At 41.4% G+C, this 20,665-nt stretch overlaps 1 protein-coding gene across 6 annotated transcripts in view; it reads right to left on the reverse strand.

Moving 5' to 3' along the window:
* Nucleotides 1–531: 531 nt before the first annotated feature.
* cadm1a (cell adhesion molecule 1a) overlaps nucleotides 532–20,665 on the reverse strand; it is a 283,504-nt gene continuing 263,370 nt past the window's right edge. For 2 of the 6 annotated variants that reach the window (XM_077546894.1, XM_077546892.1), the window contains 3 exons: nucleotides 18,253–18,285; nucleotides 6,438–6,566; nucleotides 532–4,068 (listed from right to left, as the gene is read on the reverse strand). In XM_077546894.1, coding sequence (XP_077403020.1) covers nucleotides 3,950–4,068; nucleotides 6,438–6,566; nucleotides 18,253–18,285 — 281 coding nt within the window. In that variant the 3' untranslated portion in view covers nucleotides 532–3,949. Of the gene's footprint in view, nucleotides 4,069–6,437; nucleotides 6,567–12,051; nucleotides 12,358–14,863; nucleotides 14,938–18,252; nucleotides 18,286–20,665 lie in introns of those variants that run through there. The other 4 variants (XM_077546895.1, XM_077546893.1, XM_077546896.1 and 1 more) reach the window with 3 other exon arrangements.

A 20,665-nucleotide genomic window follows, 5' to 3' on the forward strand; every position in this document is an offset into this window, starting at 1 on the left:
CACAACTTTTACAGTGCACCAAATATTAATTAAGAAAATACAGAAAAGCATGTACAACACAGATGCTAAATACTGTAGCTCACCAATTTGCCGTCAATTTCCGTGTTTTGGACGTTTTTTGAAGTGAAGTCACACACCAACCTGAGGGCATTAGTTAAAAAAATGGACTAAAAAATTACGTCTTCAACACAATTTTTTTTTGTAACTTGAATGGACATTTAGTAGAAAATACACTTCACGTATTTATTCAGCTAATCACCTACAACTGAATCCTTGAATTTAAAAACCATTTATGTTCACAGAGACGCATGGAATCACTTATTATGGAATGAAAAAAAAAACATGACTAATAAAAGTTATCTCCAAATTTTTGTAGTGTCTTGCTTTTTATTCAAAACAACGCTCAAATTTAATCAGTTATTTTTTGTTTGCATTCGAGAAATGAAAACAAAACAAACAAAACAAACCCCTTTTTATGTTTGTTCCTAAATATTTCCATTTTTTTTTTTTACAGTGGACCACAATTTTGCGGAATTCAACTAGTAGTGAATTCTTTATGGTCAATTATCATGTTTCATTTTTTTTTTTTATTGGGTTAAAAAAAAAACATGGCATAATAAAAATGAGCTTTAACTGTTAACGGATTTTCACTATTCATGCTCAGATCAACCCACAAATTTGGGCGGGGGTGGCGGTTACGGTCCACTGTACGTCTTATTTGATATTAGACACTACAATTTCAAATGTTTCTGTGACATAAATCAATCATGAATTTAGAATTAAATACATTTTTATCAGCTAGTTTCCAAACAGACTCAGAATTCGTACAAGCGGGTAAACTCCATATATTTCGGATTCATTGTGAATAATTTTCACATTTCACGAAAGGGAAAAAAAAAAGAATGTGTGCAAATCAACCTCGGTTTGGTGAAAAGCGTGGAATACAATATACGCATTTTTGTCATTTATTGGGAAGAACATGTATTGTGTTCAAAAAGGCAAATTCTCAAAAAGCAACATTAAAGAACAACTGAGCATAAAACATCAAAGCTCAAATTTGAACCCGTTCCCGACCCGACCACGTAACAAACAACAAACAGTGTCATCAACGTACAGTGTTGAACTCTTTCGTGAGTGCAATCGACAACAAAAATCCCACGCGAGTTGAATCGTGCGCGCACGTTCACGTGCCCCAATTTATATGGAATACTTCCAGTGAAAGAAGGAAAAAAAAAAAGGCCCAAAACTTCTGCCCGGGTTCGAAAGCTGTTGTGACTGGAGTCAATTTGGAATTTTTTTTTGTGTGCGCGGTGACGATATCAAAGCTAACATACGTCATGAGGATGCTTCACAATTTTGCGTTCCCAAACATGCCAGTAAATGACACTTTGAAATATTTCTTTTGTGTTTTTCTACGAATACATTTGAAGTAATACAGAAGTCTTGGCCAGGTCGAGGTTTGAGCGAATTGTAGGAGTCGACAAGAAGTGACGTTTTGTGGAAAGGGTTAATCGGAGACGTTTTTTTTTTGTTGTTGTAAGAATGCTGATCAAAGAAAAGCAAGTATGTTAAAGTGTATTGTTTTCGTGGGAAAATTATACTCTGTGTTGTTGTAATGGGCACGTCAAAATTGCCCAAAAAATTGGTCGTATTCGTCCGACTGAATTATATACGGGTATTTTCTTTCGGGTTATTTATCGATACTAATGTTGCTACTTTTTCTTTTTTTGGCCACAAAACTTATGACTGTTGCCAATGTCCAACGAAAAGCAAGCATGTCCACATTTTGGGACAAAAAGTCTGGACATAAGCTTTTTTTTTTTTTTTTTTTTTAAGATCAATTTTCACATTAAATATTGCTACAACCTTGTTGTAATGAACAGTCAAATGTATTGTATGTCAAAATTCGGAAGTTTTTTCTTGATCATTTTAAACAATGAAAATATTTCTGATTTTAAAGTTGTTTTTATTTAAGTACGGTGTATTTACACTACGACGTTGCAATTTATTTCAAATAAAAATAATAAACCGTTTCCAAGTTGAGATCATGAAATGCGACGACAAAGTACATTTAATGAGCGATTACGACAAATGTTTGCATGGAATGGGAAGCGTTTTAGTCAAGACTCGTTAGGCATGCGGCTTTCTGCGTGAACAAAAAGATTGACAAAGAAATAACGACGTCCAAACGGTTCTTTGTCGCAACGGCAAGCGCGTTCATGCAAAATCCCCCCACGCGCGCCAATCCACATCCGTCCCGGAACGACGGAAGACTTTTTGACATTCCTCTGCACTCCACCGGCCACTACTGAAAAAAAACAAACTTACGTTTTTGCTTTGGCTCACTTGAGTGAGAATAAATTCTGTATGTTCAAACTAAAAAAATATGTAATGGGAACAAGACCCCCCCCAAACGACCCCCAAAAAAAAAAAATCTTTACAAGTCAGGATTTGCATGAAATGCAGCTGTTTACTTTTGAATGTAGTGACGTTTCACCAAGCCACACCCCCTGAATGCAGATTGGCCAATCACAGTGCATCCCATTTTCCTGGCTGTTGATTTGAACAAATAATGAACGATATGTTTTTACTGACGTTTTTAGCTTGTTAGCTTTTAAACGTCTAATCTTTTTCTTTGGGTCCTTCAAAGACAAACTTGAACGAGAGATTTTTGACAAATTGACGACACTTGAGTCTTCATCGCTGCGTGGGTTTGAAAGCAATCGTTTCAAGTGCGTCACTTTGGCGAGCCGGCCAATGGCTGCTTGATGGACACGTTTCGAGTCAACCGCTAAGTTTTGAATCAATCCAAAGCACGTACAACTGATGACGATAAATTGTGAAATGTTTTTGTTTTTCTCACCCTCCATCCTAATCAAAACCGCAACAACAACAGCAAAAAAAGGAGAGCGTTTTCCAATTCCGCGTTTTCTTGCAACGCCATTGGTTCGAGTTTTATTCGATTGAGTATCACGACTCAATTAGACCCACTGAGGAAACGGCGGGAAAGCAACGAAAATAACGGCGCGGAGTATGCAATCAAAATAATGACTCGGTTGGCGTCGTGCGGCGGTGGCGGTAAAAAAAAAAAGAAAAAAAAAAGGAGTGAGGTTACCAAACGTGAATTTCTTCAACAAGCAAACAAAAAGATTGTTTCCTCTTGTTTTTTTTGCTGCCTTCTCTTTGATTATACTCTGAAGGAGGTCGTGGGAAGGAGTGAGGAGGTTGGGGGGGGGGGGGGCTAGGGGGGGTTCATCGACGGGCCACAACAGTTTCTCCTTATGTACAATGATACGGTAAAGCATTCCATGCATTTTTCCCAATGGTGGTCGATATATCACAGTATACTGGATTGTTATGAAGTGTTTCAACATTAAGTGGCGGTGGTTGTTGAGGACTAGCGGGAGGGAGGGGGTGGCTTTTGTCTTTTTTTTTTTTGTGTGTGTGTGTGTGTGCGTGTGTACCGTCTACGGCTACAAAACCGACGCGACAACGGGGGGGGGGGGGGGGGTTGTGAAGGCGACAAAAAAATCCGAACAAGGCACAGAATTTTCTGCAAACGGTCGGCGGGACTCGACAACAACGACAAGAAAATAAAAGGTGTAGTTAGGTAGGTGCTGAATGGCCAAGCTCTCTACGGTGATTTTCTGACACCCCGAAAAAAACCCCACCCGTCCCCCCCTTGTCCGCATCCTAAAAACAATCCTTTTGATTTTTATTTTTTTTTTGGAAACACATAAACATTCCAACCTACATCTGCGGACTAGACTAGACAAACGGCTTTTCTTTTGCACCTTCCACCTTAACCCCCACTTAAAGGTGAACCTCGAACCATCGCCACAAACCGGCTCCCCCTCCCATCCCCGAGTCCCCCCCCACCCCCACCCCCTCCCCCAGAAACAGCTGCATCCCAAAGAGGACACGAAAGGTGTCGGGGGTCCTGCTTTGATTAGATGTAGTACTCCTTCTTTTCGTCGGAGTTGGTGTGGCCGCCCTCGGCGTTGATGATGGCCGTGTCGGCGTCCGCCGCGTCGTCCGCCCCTTTGGCTTCGTGCGTGAAGTATGTACCTGAGGAGGACCAGGGAAGGCGTCATCACACAGAAAAGTGCAAAATTACCGGTGAGAGCAAACCAGGAATTCACGACAACCCCAAGGCGTTATTGTGATCGTTTTTTGGGCTTCAAAATAAAATACTGCCCACAGCTTAAAGGTTTTCCCCGTTAGAGATCCACAGACTATCGTGGTCCCCGACAAGGTCAGCTTTTAAGTCTACCATAAGAGTAGATTCTCTTTTTTTTTCCCACCAGAACATCCAAAAAAAAAAAAAAAAAAAAAAAAAACTCAAAAAGCCTCCAATATGCAGGAGTTGAATGAATTTTCAAAATGGCCGTGTGAAATTCTGAATGCTCGCTATATAATAATAACAAGCAGAAGACTGCGTATTCTCAGTTGAACTCTTTTTACTGGATGGCAGAAAGATCGAGTACACAGCTGTGGAGCCTTTTCCCGCTCGATGCGGAAGAAGGTCTAATCTGTCCAAAAATGGTTTCTACTATTAGCCCATTTGACAATTGTGTGACCTGATGGTCTTAACTGCTTTCAACTGGATAAGTACGCCAGCGTGCAGATAGGTCGGAAGACGCCGAACCAGGACAGGTCGCGGTGACGACAGCCGAGCTCAAGTCGCCTATCTCATCATAAAGAGGCCTAATCTAAATTTCCTGGGCTCCCCCTGAAAATTTGCCCCGAAATGTTCCTCCCCTTTGCACTCGTAGTCACCAACTGGATAACAGCCTGCTGCTCCGATGACACCAAAGATTAAAATGAGCCGCGACATCCTGCGGCACTTAACCACGCTAATCTCCCGCCATGTGGCGCACCGGCGAGCCTGCGCCTGAGCCTGAGCCTGCGCCGCCCCTCCTCTTCCAGTTCTGCGTGCGGCGGCGGCGACTCATCCCGGGGCCTCCGAATTGACCTTGCCGAGGTCAGCGGGAAAATGAGCTGGCAGGCCACTTGGAAGCTCATTGATGAGATTTACTCTCATCCCGTCACAGTTGAGTTTTCCCACAAAGGTAAAAATGAGGAATGACGCCACTTGAAGTTGCTGATGTTGCCCTTTGACCTTTAGTGTTGATGGGGAGTAGTAATAAGGAATGCTTTTTTTCATTGTCATGTACACGCGACCCGCCACCCTTCCGACCCGTTAGGGACTGCGAGCTCGTACCATCTTCACATAAACCATACATCTTTTGTGACCTACATTGAAGCAGGTGCGAGAAACCGCATAGAACAGGGATGTGATTTGACCAAAGTGAAATTATCTGAAAATTTAGCCGGGGGTCTGGGGCCCGCTGGCACCCAGCTAGGTCCAGGTATATTGAACTATCCCATATAAAATGGCAGTTTTAGTCAACTCAAAATCAGTCACATTCAAAAACATTGGACTGCCTTTGCTTTTAAAAACTATCACTGAGAATATCATCATATCTAACTAATGTGATTACTAAGTTAACACATAAATAATGTTGAAGAGTTCAAATTTCATGAACAAATAATTGTATCGTGACCAAATGAAAAGTAACTCATATTAGAGCATACCACAAATGTCTTTGTTATAGCAGAAGATGTTATCTGTCGGAGTCATGTGCATACACAATGAAATACTAAAAAAAAAAAAAAAAAAAAATCAGATTTTTTTTTTTTGGGGGAAATAAAAAAAGCGGAATTCCGCGAATTAGCGGAAAAATCACATCCCTGATAGAAGAGAGCTTCTCAAAGTTTTTCAGTTCTCAGACCTCTTACAAGGATAACCCCCCCCCCCCCAAAAGGCTACCTTATAATGAAAACAACAATAAACGTGGATTGATTTTGGTTTGGAACGCAACGCAGGCAAAATGATGTCCATGTTTGAGTCCGCCTTTCAACAAACCGCCCCAATTTTTTTAAATTGAAAAAATATTATATATATATATATATAATAAATATAAAAAATATTATTTTAAAATAAAAAAATAATAAAATAATAATAATAATAAAAAAAAAAAGGAGAGCAATGATGATGACATGTCAAATCGGTAAAATTACTGAGCTCTCCAGGGAAAAAAACAAAAACACCCTAATACAAAAAAAAAACACATTCAAGTTCGCAAGTACGCAGCCGTTCCAATCGCAACTAGACTCGAGTTCTTGGCAAGAACATTCTTTGCGACTTCTTACCAAGAATGCAAGCGGCCTGCTCTGTTTGTCGGTTCAAGACTTGTGGCTCGGACAGGCCAGCAGTCCAGTTGCGATCGATTTAAAGCCCAGCGAAAGACACGCGGGACGAATGCGACGATCCACAAGCGTCTTCTTCCAAACGACGACTCAGCGGGTTCACAACTCTGCGTTCTTGATATTCGAAAACGGCTTCATGTTGGACAGACATGATCCCCATTTACCTTTGTGCCTGGCGAAGTAGCGTCCCAAGACGATGAGTAGACAGAGCAAGGCAAAGACCACCACGGCCACGACCCCCCCGATCACGGCGTGGTCCACCGTTCTGGGGGCTCCCTCGCCGGCTCGAGAATCTGCAACAAGAAAAATAAGAGGACATTTGTTAGTGACATCGTATCTTTCGTGCGGGACGATCATCCAGATTATCTAAAGCAGATTCGATTTGATGTCAACCATCAGTACAAATACTGATACATGATTTTTTTTTCAGTATCTGTACTTTACTCTGCGTGGGTAACAACATCATTTTTTTTTTTTTATTGATATTTTTTCTCCCCCAAAAAAAAAAAGATGTAACTGGAGATTTTCATTTTGTACTTCGTAGTACTTTTGTCACCTCTGGACTGACCACAACTGTAAGGACCACAATTAACTGTATCAAAGTAATCCGTTCAATCTATTAGGACAGAGAGCTCTTGTTGCACACAATCAGAAGAATCAGAAGAATATCCCGCCCTGATGAATAGAAAAGGAGATTTTCCAGGTTTCGATGGACAAAGCCAGTCACTTAATCACTGCTTGCGGTAGCTTTGGGTGGCTTTGCCTGATAATGACTTTTTGATGATCTAATCCACATCTCCGCTAATCCATCTTTGTGACCGAACACCGTAAGCAAACAACCAAAAATATTTAGTCCTTGGCTAATTTAGATCCGTGGATACAGATCGGGTAGAGCTCAAGATCCCGATGACAGAAATGATTGCGATCGTGACTGATCAATGGGATAGAAAAACTGATGAATGACATACAACCCAAAGAAAAAAAAATTTAAAAAAAGAGCAATGATGATGACATGTCAAATCGGTAAAATTACCAAATGAACAATACTGAGCTCTCTAGAAAAAAAACGAGAAAAAAAAAACTGATGCATGACAGCATAGTCAGATCCCAGGACGGAGACTTTAACGAAAGTCCGAGTTTGATTGGAGTGGAAAACCACATGCCGACTCAAAAGACCACCCGAACTTGAGGTCAACTGTGGCCGAGGTGGAGTCGATCCCAGGGTACATTTCAGCAAACAATCATTCAATTCTATGTTTTTCATGGTAAAATGCATTACTGAACTTTTAGGGATTGTTTGGGAAGCATCACTTCCTGGCTATGGTTTTTTCAAAGTAGAAAGCCAGAGAGAGAGAGAAAAAAAAAAAAAAAAAAACGCATCAGGGATGCTCGCCATCGGTTCTTAGCAATCTGTTCATGTGGAGTGGCCCATCATCCATTAGCTGTAGTAGCTCACTAAAGCCCCCCCCCCCCCCAAACTCTCTCCCGGGCTCACACTAAGGGATTTGCTGAGCGGGGTCCAGGAAGCACAAAGATCAGGACACATTTGACTAACGAATGCCAGAAAACGGAAGCGAGAGAAATTATGGACAACATCAGCCAATATGGAGGAACAATGCAGGAAGCAGAAGTGCCAGGCACACTCCACAAAATTGTTCCCCCGATGAATCCAAAGGGCTTCTTTTGACTTTAGATTTCGCTTCCAGTGGCGGCGGGAAACAGCAGCTTCGGTTCAAGCGAGCAAAAAACCCCGTCCGACATTTGATTGCTCTGCGGCCGCCTGCGACTTCTCCACGTTGACATTCTGGCCCCGAGGGACGGAACACGTGCACGCGACGCGGCGTGTTTAAGGAAATGGAAGAATGTAAAATAAAAAGAAAAAAAAAGGGGAGAGCAATGATGATGACATGTCAAATCGGTAAAATTACCGAATGAACAATACTGAGCTCTCCAGAAAAAAAAGGGAAATTAGTTTTTTTAGCAGAATAAAACAAAACATTTCATGTATACAAAAAAAAAAAAAAAAAAAAATCGGTAAAATTACCGAATGAACAATACTGAGCTCTCCAGAAAAAAAAGGGAAATTAGTTTTTTTAGCAGAATAAAACAAAACATTTCATGTATACAAAAAAAAAATAAAAAAAAAATCGGTAAAATTACCGAATGAACAATACTGAGCTCTCCAGAAAAAAAAAGGGAAATTAGTTTTTTTAGCAGAATAAAACAAAACATTTCATGTATACAAAAAAAAAAAAAAAAAAAATCGGTAAAATTACCGAATGAACAATACTGAGCTCTCCAGAAAAAAAAAGGAAAAAAAAAGGGAAATTAGTTTTTTTAGCAGAATAAAACAAAACATTTCATGTATACAAAAAAAATAAAAAATAAAATCGGTAAAATTACCGAATGAACAATACTGAGCTCTCCAGAAAAAAAAGGGAAATTAGTTTTTTTAGCAGAATAAAACAAAACATTTCATGTATACAAAAAAAAAAAAAAACTCGGTAAAATTACCGAATGAACAATACTGAGTTCTCCAGAAAAAAAAAAGGGAAATTAGTTTTTTTAGCAGAATAAAACAAAACATTTCATGTATACAAAAAAAATAAAAAATAAAAAATAAGGAAATGTAAGGACAATTTCTTTTCGTCTTCTCAGCTTGACTACGCAATCCTGCCCCGGTGCTTCCGTTTCGAACACAAGCAGGCCCGTTTTTGGGTGGTTGACGAGCGTGCCGTTGGATTGTTTTAAGGCCTTCAAAATAAAATGGGTCTGAATGTCACATTTTAAGAACTCTGTTTAATAACTACGCAGGCGGCGCCTGGAAAACATCTGCTGCCATTTCCTTTTTTTTCCGTTTTTTTTTCTGGAGAGCTCAGCATCATTTGGTAATTTTACCGATTTGACTCCTTTTTTTTTTTTATATATATATTTTTTCTGCTGCCATTTCCTGAAAGCAAAAAAAATGGCAATTTGCATGCGATATGAAGCGAGCGTCACTTATGAGCAATTACTGTCACCCGCCGGAAGACACAAGAACTCTCTCACGTCAAACTTGAAATTGTACGGCTCTTTGTTTCCACAATGCCCGACGACTTACAGCATTTGGGGAAATGTAGTTATTGTTGTTTCTTGGAAGTCTTTTTTTTTGGAACAGAATGACGGGAGATTGCGGTTTCCTTTAACTGCAGTTGAAGGTGCAATTTCCTCATAGTGCCGTTTAGACAACTGAGGTGAACAAGACAGACGGTCATTAACATTTCGATTTCGGGCTTGAGGGATAATTCAAGTCAGACATCCTTTGCATTTTTGTTTTGCTTCGCTCATTTGTTCATGTTTATTTTTTCCAAAGAGCCCTCGCGCGGTTACGAGCATTAGCTAAGGCTGGCAGCAAATTTCGCAACAAGCAGAAGATTGACAAAAAGTAAACAACTCCTCAAAAAAGTTGAATTTAAGCCCAGATCGCAAACGTATGTTTGCGAAGGTAGCGAATTCTGATGTTTGTTCAAGGTTGCAAACGTTCGCCAGACGTTAACCAACAGAACAGTTAACAGTTTTTCCTGTCAAGTTCAATTTGACATGCGACAAGAAAAAAGCATTTAAAGTGAGTGTCTAGCGAATGTTTACGAAGCCTGACGGGTCGCAAACTCAGTGGGACCTAAACTAAAAAAAACAACTCATATTTCAGCTTAGTTGGATGTTTTTTTTTTTCTCCTCTGTCATCCAAGCTTCCTGTCGCATGTCTACAGTATGTATTACACTGCCCCCTGGTGGCCATGGCACATAAACCAAAATGAGCAGTACAATGTCCATTGAACGATCACGATTTTTCATTTATCTTCTCTTTAATTACGTACAATCCTCGAGTTATTTTTCTTTTCACATTTTTTGTGTGTGACACGCCTACATACAAATTGACTTCCTTTATTTCAGGTTATAGCAGCCAAAACGTACTTATTGTTAAAGCAAGTGTATAAACCAAAGCTCATGCGCATTTGATGTCATCTAAATCAGAGGTCGCACACGGCACCTCCCAAGTAGAAGGTCGGCCAATGGGTTTCAAGAGAAGTCAGGCAATACGTATTACTGTTTCCAGATAAGAAATAAATAGTCGCCATCTCGAATGTGACTAACGAGCTTGGTCTCAATTTAATGTGAGCCCGAAAGACAAACGATTAACCGGGTATGCTCTCCAAGCAAGGTGTCCACGGGGATAAACAGAGCGACCACCAAGTGCCAAGGTGGAGTATCTCATTTTTCATAGTACGTGCTGACAGCGGCCTTGATTTGAGACGGAGGAGATCTCCTAATTGGATCTGCTAATCTGCTAATTAAGCATTTGCGATTTGGCTGGCGCGCCGTCGCCGGATGGACGAGCAATCAGCGGCCGAGTGGGCGGGGTGTCATAAGAGCACGTTGGGCTTGTCGAGATCCGCCCGCGACGCTCTCGCCTAAAGAGTAAATGTAATTAAAGTCGCCGCTAACCTATCCATTGAACCTATTTGAAAATGTCAGCTGGAGCTTCTCCTTGTCAGGCGCGACGACGTCGCTCTCATATAGAGTGACTTTCTCGCCGTGTCGGAAAGTGTTTTAATTATGAAAGGAAGACGGCAGTCCTATTAAAACACCGGCAAGAGCGGGAGGAGTCAAAGAAAGCAACAAAAGTGAGATGATTAAAAACGATCGTTTAACATTTGGACTCCGGCATTGACCTGATGGCTTCCATTTAGTTTTGTTTTTAGATGTTCAGCTAAAAAATGGATCATATTTTTAACTATTCATTAGCTAGCTAACTCCTTAGCTCATTTCATCCGTGCACACATTTTATTTATTTATTTATTTATTATGTGTCAAACTCCGGGTCCTCGAGGGCCGCATTCCTGCAGGTTTTGGAGGTGTCCCTCTTCCAACACAAGCTGATTCCAATCAACAGGATGGTTATCAGGCTTATGCAGTGCTTGCTTGATGAGCTGATCATATATCAGCTGTGTTGGAGAAGGGAAACATCCAAAACCTGCAGGACTTGACACCTATGCTCTAAGCATTTTGGGAAGATGATGTAACCAGTCATTTACTTTTGGAAAGTTTGTCTGGTTTGGGTCGACATGAGCTCCATTTATTTAAAAAAAAATCTATACTTTTGGTCAGTCCACGCATGGGTGTTATTTTTTAAATTTGTTGACCAAGTGCTGAACATTACTTGAACGAAGATGCCCTTTTTGGGGGGGGGTTGCTGAAAAGTGATTTTGGAGGTACAAGAATTCTGCCCAATGCCAGCGATAAACTGCTTGAAGATTTGGAGGCATTTGACTGTTTGTGCGCGGTATACGGTACCAACGTAAGGCACGAAACCCACTTGAACGAAGCTTGTGTTTGGTGACCATTTTTGGGATTTGTAAAGACGTGAACGGAGTTCGTTGAAAATACGGCACCTGGAATTCACTCCAAAAGTCCGCTTGAAACCAAAATGGCGGCTTTCCTGTTCAATTTCACATTGGCCAAAAATGGACGGAATAACAATAAAGAGCAATTCCGCCCGGTGTAGAACAAAACGTTTTTTTTTCCTGGGTTTTGAATATTTAAAAAAAACAATAAGCAAAGAAGACAGCAAATTGCCGGTTTCCTTCCATCTTTCGCGATGACAAGCCAAGCAAACATTCAAAGTCATTCCAGGAATAAACCAACAGTCTATTAGCTCTCGAGGAACTGTGTATCTTTTCCCTAATGGACTCATTCATCATTTATCTAATCAGGGCCAGTCTTCATCCAAAATGTAATATAATTATGTGCTATAAGCGTTCTCGGGATATTGCGCTGAATCGAGGCCACGGCCGGCTCGATAAACACCTTCTAATAATGGCTTTTAGTGGTCTCGGGAGTGACTTATTCCAACGCATTGAGGACTCGCCGTCGCTCCTCGAGGCCAAATGAGTTTGTGGCTCATTGCGATGATGTGGCATCGGGCCTGTTAATGGCGGTCGGTGGCTAGGGGGAGGGGCTTCTCTCGGCTGATGATCATCAACCCCCCCGCAACAACACAACCTTCCCTTTCATCCCGTTGTTACCGAGCTGCATGAAAGTCAACTGCAAAGAGAAAATCCATTACAGAAAGTTACAAAAGCGAAATGTCACGTCCCGTTTTTTTTCATCTGCTGTCAAAACATCTTACTGTCCTAACTGGGGAAAATCTCATCGCTTGACTGCAGTATCGACTTTCCACCAACAGAGGGGGCTGTTAGACCTTGAAATGGTCATTAGTTATTAGCATACAGTCCAATGGAGTTTTATGAGGATGGGAAATGTCTCGGATGCAGTAACATGCGGCCAGCGAAGCTCCGGGGCAAAAGTTTCTTTTTTTCTTTGTCTTATCCAACTCAGGCAATTTTTTATTTTATTTTTTTTTTTTTACAAAATTGAACATTTTCTAAGTTCCGAACTTGGTCACGGAATAAATTGAACTATCAAAGCGCTACGCAAATTCAACTGCGTTGAGCTGTAGTACAAGTTATGGCTAAATATCAAACGATGGGAGTGAGTAAGGAATTGAAGCAAAAAAAAAGAAAAAAAAAAAGGTTTTGAGGACGTCCTCAATGAAGCGCCCTCGTGCACTCTCAGGGCTGTGTTTATTTTGGTGCCTGGCAAAATGACATTAGGGGCTTTGCGTGTGCCTGGCAGACAACTTGCTGTGCCCGGGTACGGGAAAGGTGCCAAGCTCCCTGAATGAAAGAGCGAACAAAAAAAAATGGCCGCTTTGGAATATGTGCGGCAAACAGCCCGTGGCAAGTCGACTCGGCACCTCTCGGATGAGTTTTCTCATCAACTTTTCATGCTTTTTTTCCCTGCCAATTTAAATGAATAAACAACTAAGAGAACAATTTGTCAACTTCAATTTCAAATTTGTCCGAAGTGCGCCAACAATACGAGCATATACTCAACAAAAATATAAACGCAACACTTGTTTTTGCTCCCATTTTTTATGTGATGAACTCAAAGAGCTAAAACTTCTTCCACATACAGAATAGATGGGTTTCTATCCAATTGTTTTGAATTTTTGAAGCGAATTTAACATGCGACTTATGCCCGTTTCCATCTGTTCTTCGTTTGTGAATATTGAGAGGGGACTCCGCCGCTGTAGGTGGCGCTATACAACATAGAGATGTGATCCACCAGTAATTTAAAAGAAGAAGAAGAAGACCAGGAAGCGACTGCACCATGCGATGACGTCGTATGAGTTTTCTTTGTAATTCTTAATAAACCAGGAGCGTTTCTTTGCTATTTTCCATCTAAAATTGCAGTAATATTTTATTTTTTATTATTTCCAAAAAGATTTCTGTTTCGTCTTAGACTGCTTTGTGAACAATATTTGGGAGAAATGTTAATAAAGTGATTGTAGAAGACGTTTTAGATCTTTGAGTTCATCTCCTAAAAAATGCAAGCAAAAACAAAAGTGTTGTGTTTGATATTTTTGTTGAGCAAATGTAATGGAAAAATGGTAGGCAAAATTAAAACCAACGAGTCACTTGTGAAACTCATTCTTCGTGCGTGTCAGATGCTAATGCTAATCTGTAGACACGATAAAACTCAACGCAGCTCTGCTTACCTTTTGGCTTTGACATGGCCAAGCACGCGTGTGGGAGATTTCTATCTGATAGGCTTTCAGACAGTTGCTCGTTTAGGTTCGATTTTCCCAAAAAGTAGCCACAAAGGAAATGACTTTTTACTGTATTTTCTCCAGAGACATAAACATACAACTTTAACGCTAATAACTTTGCCTGCGTCAACCCTAAGAACAAATGAAAACATCTGGCTGCCAGCGTGAGGCGTTCAAAGCGTTCACGCCACCGACTGGCAACCCGGACGCAGATCCGATGATAAATGAGCTCCTTCATTGGCGTGCAGGGCAGCGGCTGCAAGTCATTTCCCAGGTAATGCGGCCTGCTGGAGCATTACGCGCCACCCGAGAGGAAGGAGGCGCGTAATGCCTCAGAAATGAGACTTTGGGGAAGTGGGTGTAAACAAGACAGAATCAAGATAGGAGCGCTATTATTAGCGCTCCCCGCGTGTCATTGTGTACGGCGGGTAAAAGGCGCAGCTTGATTATTGACACATCACAGCACAAATGCATTCAGGTAATACGTTGTCACATACTCCATTTACTCACAGAGCGCCATCGGCTGTTTAATTACTCCATTGAAAAGTGGACCAAGCATAGTTTATTTATAAATTAATAGGAAGATTTTTTTTAAATAAATAAATAAATATATACATATACTGTATATATATGAAAAATGTCATTGTGTAGATGTTGCATAGATGATTGTTTTTACGATTTTGTGGCGTCATGACTCGTCAGGAAGGTTCTCCCGCCACCCAAAAGCGCATTCGACGGCGCCAAAACAGTTGGCGAGCGTGCCCGCAGGTGTCTCATTTGCGGCAGGTAGCAGAAGCGGGGGCGACAGATGGGCATGATCGACAGCGGATGGCAAATTCGCACGCGTCTGCTTGCTGAGATGATAAAAAGTGACGACCGGCACAAAATGATCTATTGAAGTGATTTTTTTTTTCCCCTTCCTCGTACTGCTGGAGTTAATTTATTCCGTGGCCATCCTCAAAGCCAATACGATTTTTGTAAGTACTCCAAGTTGCTGGAAGATTAGTCAGTCCCTGCAGAGGATAAAGAATATATGCCTGTGAGTATTGTCAAATTGTCTGTCTGCATGTGTTGTTGCTGCACCATTTGTGTTCAATGCTTAAAGCGTTATAACAATGCTGCATAGATGCTATTTGTTAGCCTGTTTATGGTGTTTCCCATTATGCGTAAGCATCAAGCTAGAGGACTTTAAGGGAGTTATGTGTTTGCTGTTTTGGAAGAAAAAAAAAATCATTAATTTCTAGTCATGGATGACAGGAAAGAGTCATCTATTGTGAAAATTAAGAATTTTCATTGCTGCTGTTATACTTATATTTCAATTGTATGACAGAAAACAGAACCGTTTTATAGAATTACAAAAAAATTTCATTCAGATTACAGTTTTATTTTTAAACTATTTAAGTTTTTAGTTAACTTTTTAAAAAAAATTGTTTTATTTTTTTTACTAGGATATTTTAATGTAAGAAACACAAATAAAAAACTTCCCACTTATGTCACAATAAAGCATATTAATAATAATAATCATGTAAGATAATAATGAAAAACAAAAATGAAACTTAAAAAACAAATCACTTTCCTACCTTATTGTTAAAGTTCTTTGAATTGAACTTCTTTAATGGAACTACATTTTATTGATGGGCTACGTGGAGTCAAAATGTGCACAAAACTTTCTCAAGTGACAAAGTAGCATTACATCGTGTCACTTCACTTCTTGATGATTTCTTTAAAAGGCGGCAAACTTCTTGACGCAATAGTTGTGAAAATGATTCCCAAGAAGCAAACTGGTGACATCATTGACAGTGTGGGGATAAGGGGGGGGACGCTATTCGGCCCATCCTCCATGTAGTCTTTGCTGCCGTTGCTAGCGGCGTCCGAATGTTGAAAATGTCTCCCTGTGAGTCCCATTAGGGCGCAGTCTCTTCCGGAGTCTGCCGTTTGCGGATCTCGCAGCGCCGCTCAATTATCCCGGCTACTTTCTCCCGCTTGCTGACAGCCCTGTTGACAGGCATCTCCCGCCCCAACCCGTGCAGATGTGCTCACCTCTCCAGACAGGAAATTAATCGGCTTGCAGCTAGCCGTCAGCTACGCTAGCGGCTGACATCTTGCGCTAACGTGCCCTTTTGTTTAAGAGCCAGCGGATCGAAGACGGAAAAGTCGGGAGCGTCGAATGTCATTAGAACATTTCAGCATACTCGACTGCTAACGACCAAAATAAACAGCCGTGTGACGGGTTGTGCAGCAATATTAGCAATACTAGACTCCACAGTCTCCACTTTGCTGTGCCGCGTAATTTTATCATTTGACTACAAATGATAGCCCCCCCCAATACTAATGCTAGTGTGTCTGGTTCTGTATTATACTCCACAGTCTCAAAACACAGACAAAAATGATCAAACCAAATACACAAGCTAACATTAGCGTAGCTGGTTTGGCGGCAATATTACACTCCACAGTCTCAACTTGGCTGCACTATTTTAACATTTGAGAAAAGACAACGAGAAATGACAAACACCAATGCTAACAATAGCATGCAAGTTTTGTGTTATCACACACCACAGTGTCCCCTTTCCTGTAGCTGTCGCTATTCTTGTTGCCCGCAGTCTCCTCTTGGATAAAAAAAAAGTCTCCACTTTGCTGCACAATGGTAGTTATTGAAGACACTCACATAGAAATTAAATAAAAAAATAACAACATACGCTAACAGTCACGATTCTGGTTCTGTGGCAGTATTATACTCCACAGTCTCCACTTTGCTGCAACGCTCCATTTTTTTTCCTACTCTCAGTCTCCTCTTGGACAAAAGTACATCACTCAACACTTTCTTGTACCACTGTAGCAAGTTGGGGATAAACAAGAAGAAATAACCAAAAATTAAAACACATGCTACCGTTAGAGGATCCAGTTCTATGGCAGTAATATTCTCCACAGTCTCCACGTTGCTGCATTGTAGCCTTTTAGGATACATGGTTGAAAATGAGCAAAAATAAGCCCAGCTAAAGGTTAGCATCTTAAATTCTGTGGAGTATAATACTCCACAGTCTCTACCATCCTACTACCTGTATTCTTCCGGCCCTCAGTCTCTTTTTGGATAAAATGTGTTGCATTTAATCCGCGTTGGCTCTTGCAGTCGCTGGCAGTGCTATTTGAAAGTGGCGAGCTCGACCCTCCTGTCCCTCCCCGCCACGGAACGAAATGGACAATGTGGCCGTTTCGTGTCAGCCGCCTCGTTCCGCAAATCACAACAAGCCGGGCATCGCCATGGCAACAAGATTTCCTGCGGCTCAGCGGTCAACGTTGCTGCGATGGCGTGTCAGTCACGGGGTGCAAATGTGTGACACGCGCAGCCTCCGCTTAACACGGCGAGGTGATTCATTGGCTTAATGGAAGCCTTCAGCTCAAAATAACATGCGGAGGGAAAAAAGGAAACGAGAACTGCTCAGTCTGGGTGTTTAAACTCCTTCGCCATCAATTATTCATATTCAATATCAATTACGGTTATTTGCCAATTTGTGGTTCAGTATACACACATTTTTGGGGGAACCCATGCGCCATTATTCCCTGCTTATGAGCTCGTTCAAGTCTTAGTTAGGCGCAATCTTGCTGAAAGTTCAAACTCATTGATGGTGTTTTTTGTTGGTGGTAATATAAGTTAAGTATACATTTTTGTTTGCCCAGTGATGCCATGTTAGTTTCTGCTAGCGTATTTAGGCTAATATGCTAACTAAGACTATTGATGAGCCTCATGTGACGGTGGTTTGTTTATGATAAATAATTGAATTATTGACTACAGTTGTCCATGTAACATGGGTTCATGCTAGATGTATTCTTTTTTTATGTCTGTTTTATTACACACCACATGAAATAAATCGATGCAAACATTTGAGCAAGCACAATTCCCGTGCACATCTTTTCTATTCATGGAGAATAAAGACGAAACCAGAGCCTTATTTATATTGAGTGTGAACATGAAGTGAAGTGCTGACTTCTACTACTCTGCAAGAGCCCAGCAGGGGGCGGGGGTGATCTTTGGCTCATTTGCATGTGACAGGACCGCCCCCCTCAACCGGAGAGGCCTAAATAGTTTGTAGTCATTGTTCAATTTTTGACTTACTTTGCCCAAAGCAAGTCACAGTCTCGTCATGAAAACAATTAGCCACTTATTTAGCGTCACAGAAATAAACTGGAGTGGATGAGGAGGCGGCGTACGGCTCTGATCATTCGCATGGTGACATACTCGAATAAACATGCAGGAGGAACCCCCCCCCCCCCCCCCAAAATCAAATAAAAAATCAAATCAAATTGATCGATAATAAAGTAGAGATACCAACCATGAGCTGCAGGTTCAGTGCTGGGCGCAGTGTCTGAGCGAGCACACAAGGAGAGGACATGGTGGAGGAGGAGGAGGAGGTGGAGGGAGGTGCGGAACAGGAGAAACGGCATGCAAATAAAGGAGAAACGGGGAAGGAGGGAGAGGGAGGGGAAGAAAACAAATAACAAACATAAGCAAGCAGTCTCAACACTGGAACATACGACAAAAAAGACAACAGGGAAATCAAGGACAACCAAAAGGCTGTGCGGCAATAAACACACACACACACACACACACACGCACACACGCTGCTGTGTCTGCTGCATGTTGTAGTAGTCGTTATTGTGTTACCGATTTGTGTTAATGATTTTTGATGAAGGGATGGTGGCTTTGCGTCCATTTTAAAGTGTTTGAAGGAAGCAAAGCCTCAAAATACACGGAAACCGCATCGTCTTTTGCAATCCATCAACCTGCCGAATCAATACATCAAGTCATTGATTATGCCCATCTCTGGATACAAAAAATTCTACAATCCAATGTCTAAATGTAACATAAAAGCATCTGTTAGCAGGAAGCAGCACGGGAGTGGGAGTGGACCATGTGGGACCCCCACAATATGCTTGTCAACCGCTTTCCACGCTTTGCCGGCAAGACACATGCCGATAACCGCGCTTTGCCAGCCATCATTCGATATGGATGGCGGCATGAGTGGCACCCTGTGGTAGCCGGAATGCCAACGAGCCGCCGGGCGTCCCCGCTGGCGGCCAAGATGGCGGCCAAGATGGCTTCTGTACGTCTGATAGCGTTTCGAGAAGTCCCACCTCCTCCACTTAGCTTTGGATTGGTGATTTCCTTTTATCTTCTCCAGGGTTTTTTCCACCTCCCGCCGAGCTTCGGCTGATGGAAACGAGAGTGGCTGGGCTTTGCCTCAAGGAGCTCCAGAGTTTTTGTTTTGATAACATTTACAGGTCTGGAGGATCGACGGTATTAAGTTGTTGATTCGATGCCGCTTTGCTATGAACTTCAAGAATTAATACGCTCCCGTGAAGTCCCTCAGATGTCCGAAATCAGCTTCCAAGTGGTCGGACGGCCGCAATTTAACATGAAGGATACAAATTGTCATCTTTTCTCTGGAAAACAAAGACAATATATTTTTTTTAATTTTTTTTTATTATTTTAATTGGGAAATGTCTATTTTGGGCAAATTCCATAGTAGTCCATCAAGCCCTGAAATGCCTGCTTCAAACCAAAATGGCTGACTTCCTGTTTAACTCATTCACTCACAGCCATTTTCACTGAAGCAACCCCCTTCGCTCCCGGCATTTTTTTCTGGATTTGGACTGATTTTGCAAGGCCCACAGAATATTGTGTTCTATTGCTATAAAAACATGGAACCTTACAGTCTCTTAGAATTTCATCATTATTTACAAACCTGTTGAAAACACTGGAGAAAAGAGCTTGCTGCTGCAACATGGCCCTGGTTGATCTCTTATACGTTTATAATTACTACTATTGCTTCGCCCGTTCTCTGCAGTTCAGAGGCTGCATCAAAGCCTTAAAACATAACTACGATTTTGGGAGTGAAGGACAAAGTATTTAAAAAAAAAACGTATTTTTTGCGTTTGAACGAGTTTAAAATTTTGCATGTGGACTGTGAAAACCAACACACCTGTTAAATTTGAAACTGATGTTGGGGGGCTTTCAGGGCTGCTATTAAGTGACGTTTGTGGGGCTCGTGTTCAAGACCCATGAAATACCAAATTTTGATCCATGGTGATGGTGCTGCCAAAAATGGCGACTTTTCAAGTATGTTGAGGTTTCCAAATAAGCCATTAGCGTCATTTCCTTAGTTGGAATACTTTAAATGACCAGCCCTGGAATTAGTCTAAAATGGCCGCTCCAAACCAAAATGCAGATTTCCTGTTCACGTTCGGCATGAAGGGCTTGTCCACCCAAATTTGTGTTGATGGGTGAAACCGGGGCCCACAAGCTTATTTCGTTTTAACTTTCCACCAGGGGGCGCTACATTTTCACAGGACAATGGCGATGCCAAAATAGGTGACTTTTCGAGCATGTTAAGGCCACCAGAAAAGCCATTAGACTTAATTGGAATATTAGGAGTTGATCAATATCCGAGCCCTGCAACTCACCTGAAAACGCCGTTTCAAACCAAAACTGCCAACTTCCTGTTCCCTTTCAATTTGTCCCCAAGAAAGCGATTCCACATGAACTCATTCAAACCCAAAAACGTGTAAATGCATTTGTTAATACTTTGTCCTTCACTCCCAAAAACAGATTTATGTTTTTAGCGCACACAGAAGCCTTTGATGCAGCTTCTGATCACTTGAAGCACTGGTAGTTATTACAAAAAACGGCCAGCAGGTGGCGGCAGAGTATAAGAGATCATCCAGGGCCAAGCTCACCATGAATGT

Source organism: Vanacampus margaritifer, chromosome 16 (genome assembly GCF_051991255.1).
Source record: "Vanacampus margaritifer isolate UIUO_Vmar chromosome 16, RoL_Vmar_1.0, whole genome shotgun sequence".
Classification (NCBI taxonomy): Eukaryota; Metazoa; Chordata; class Actinopteri; order Syngnathiformes; family Syngnathidae; genus Vanacampus; species Vanacampus margaritifer.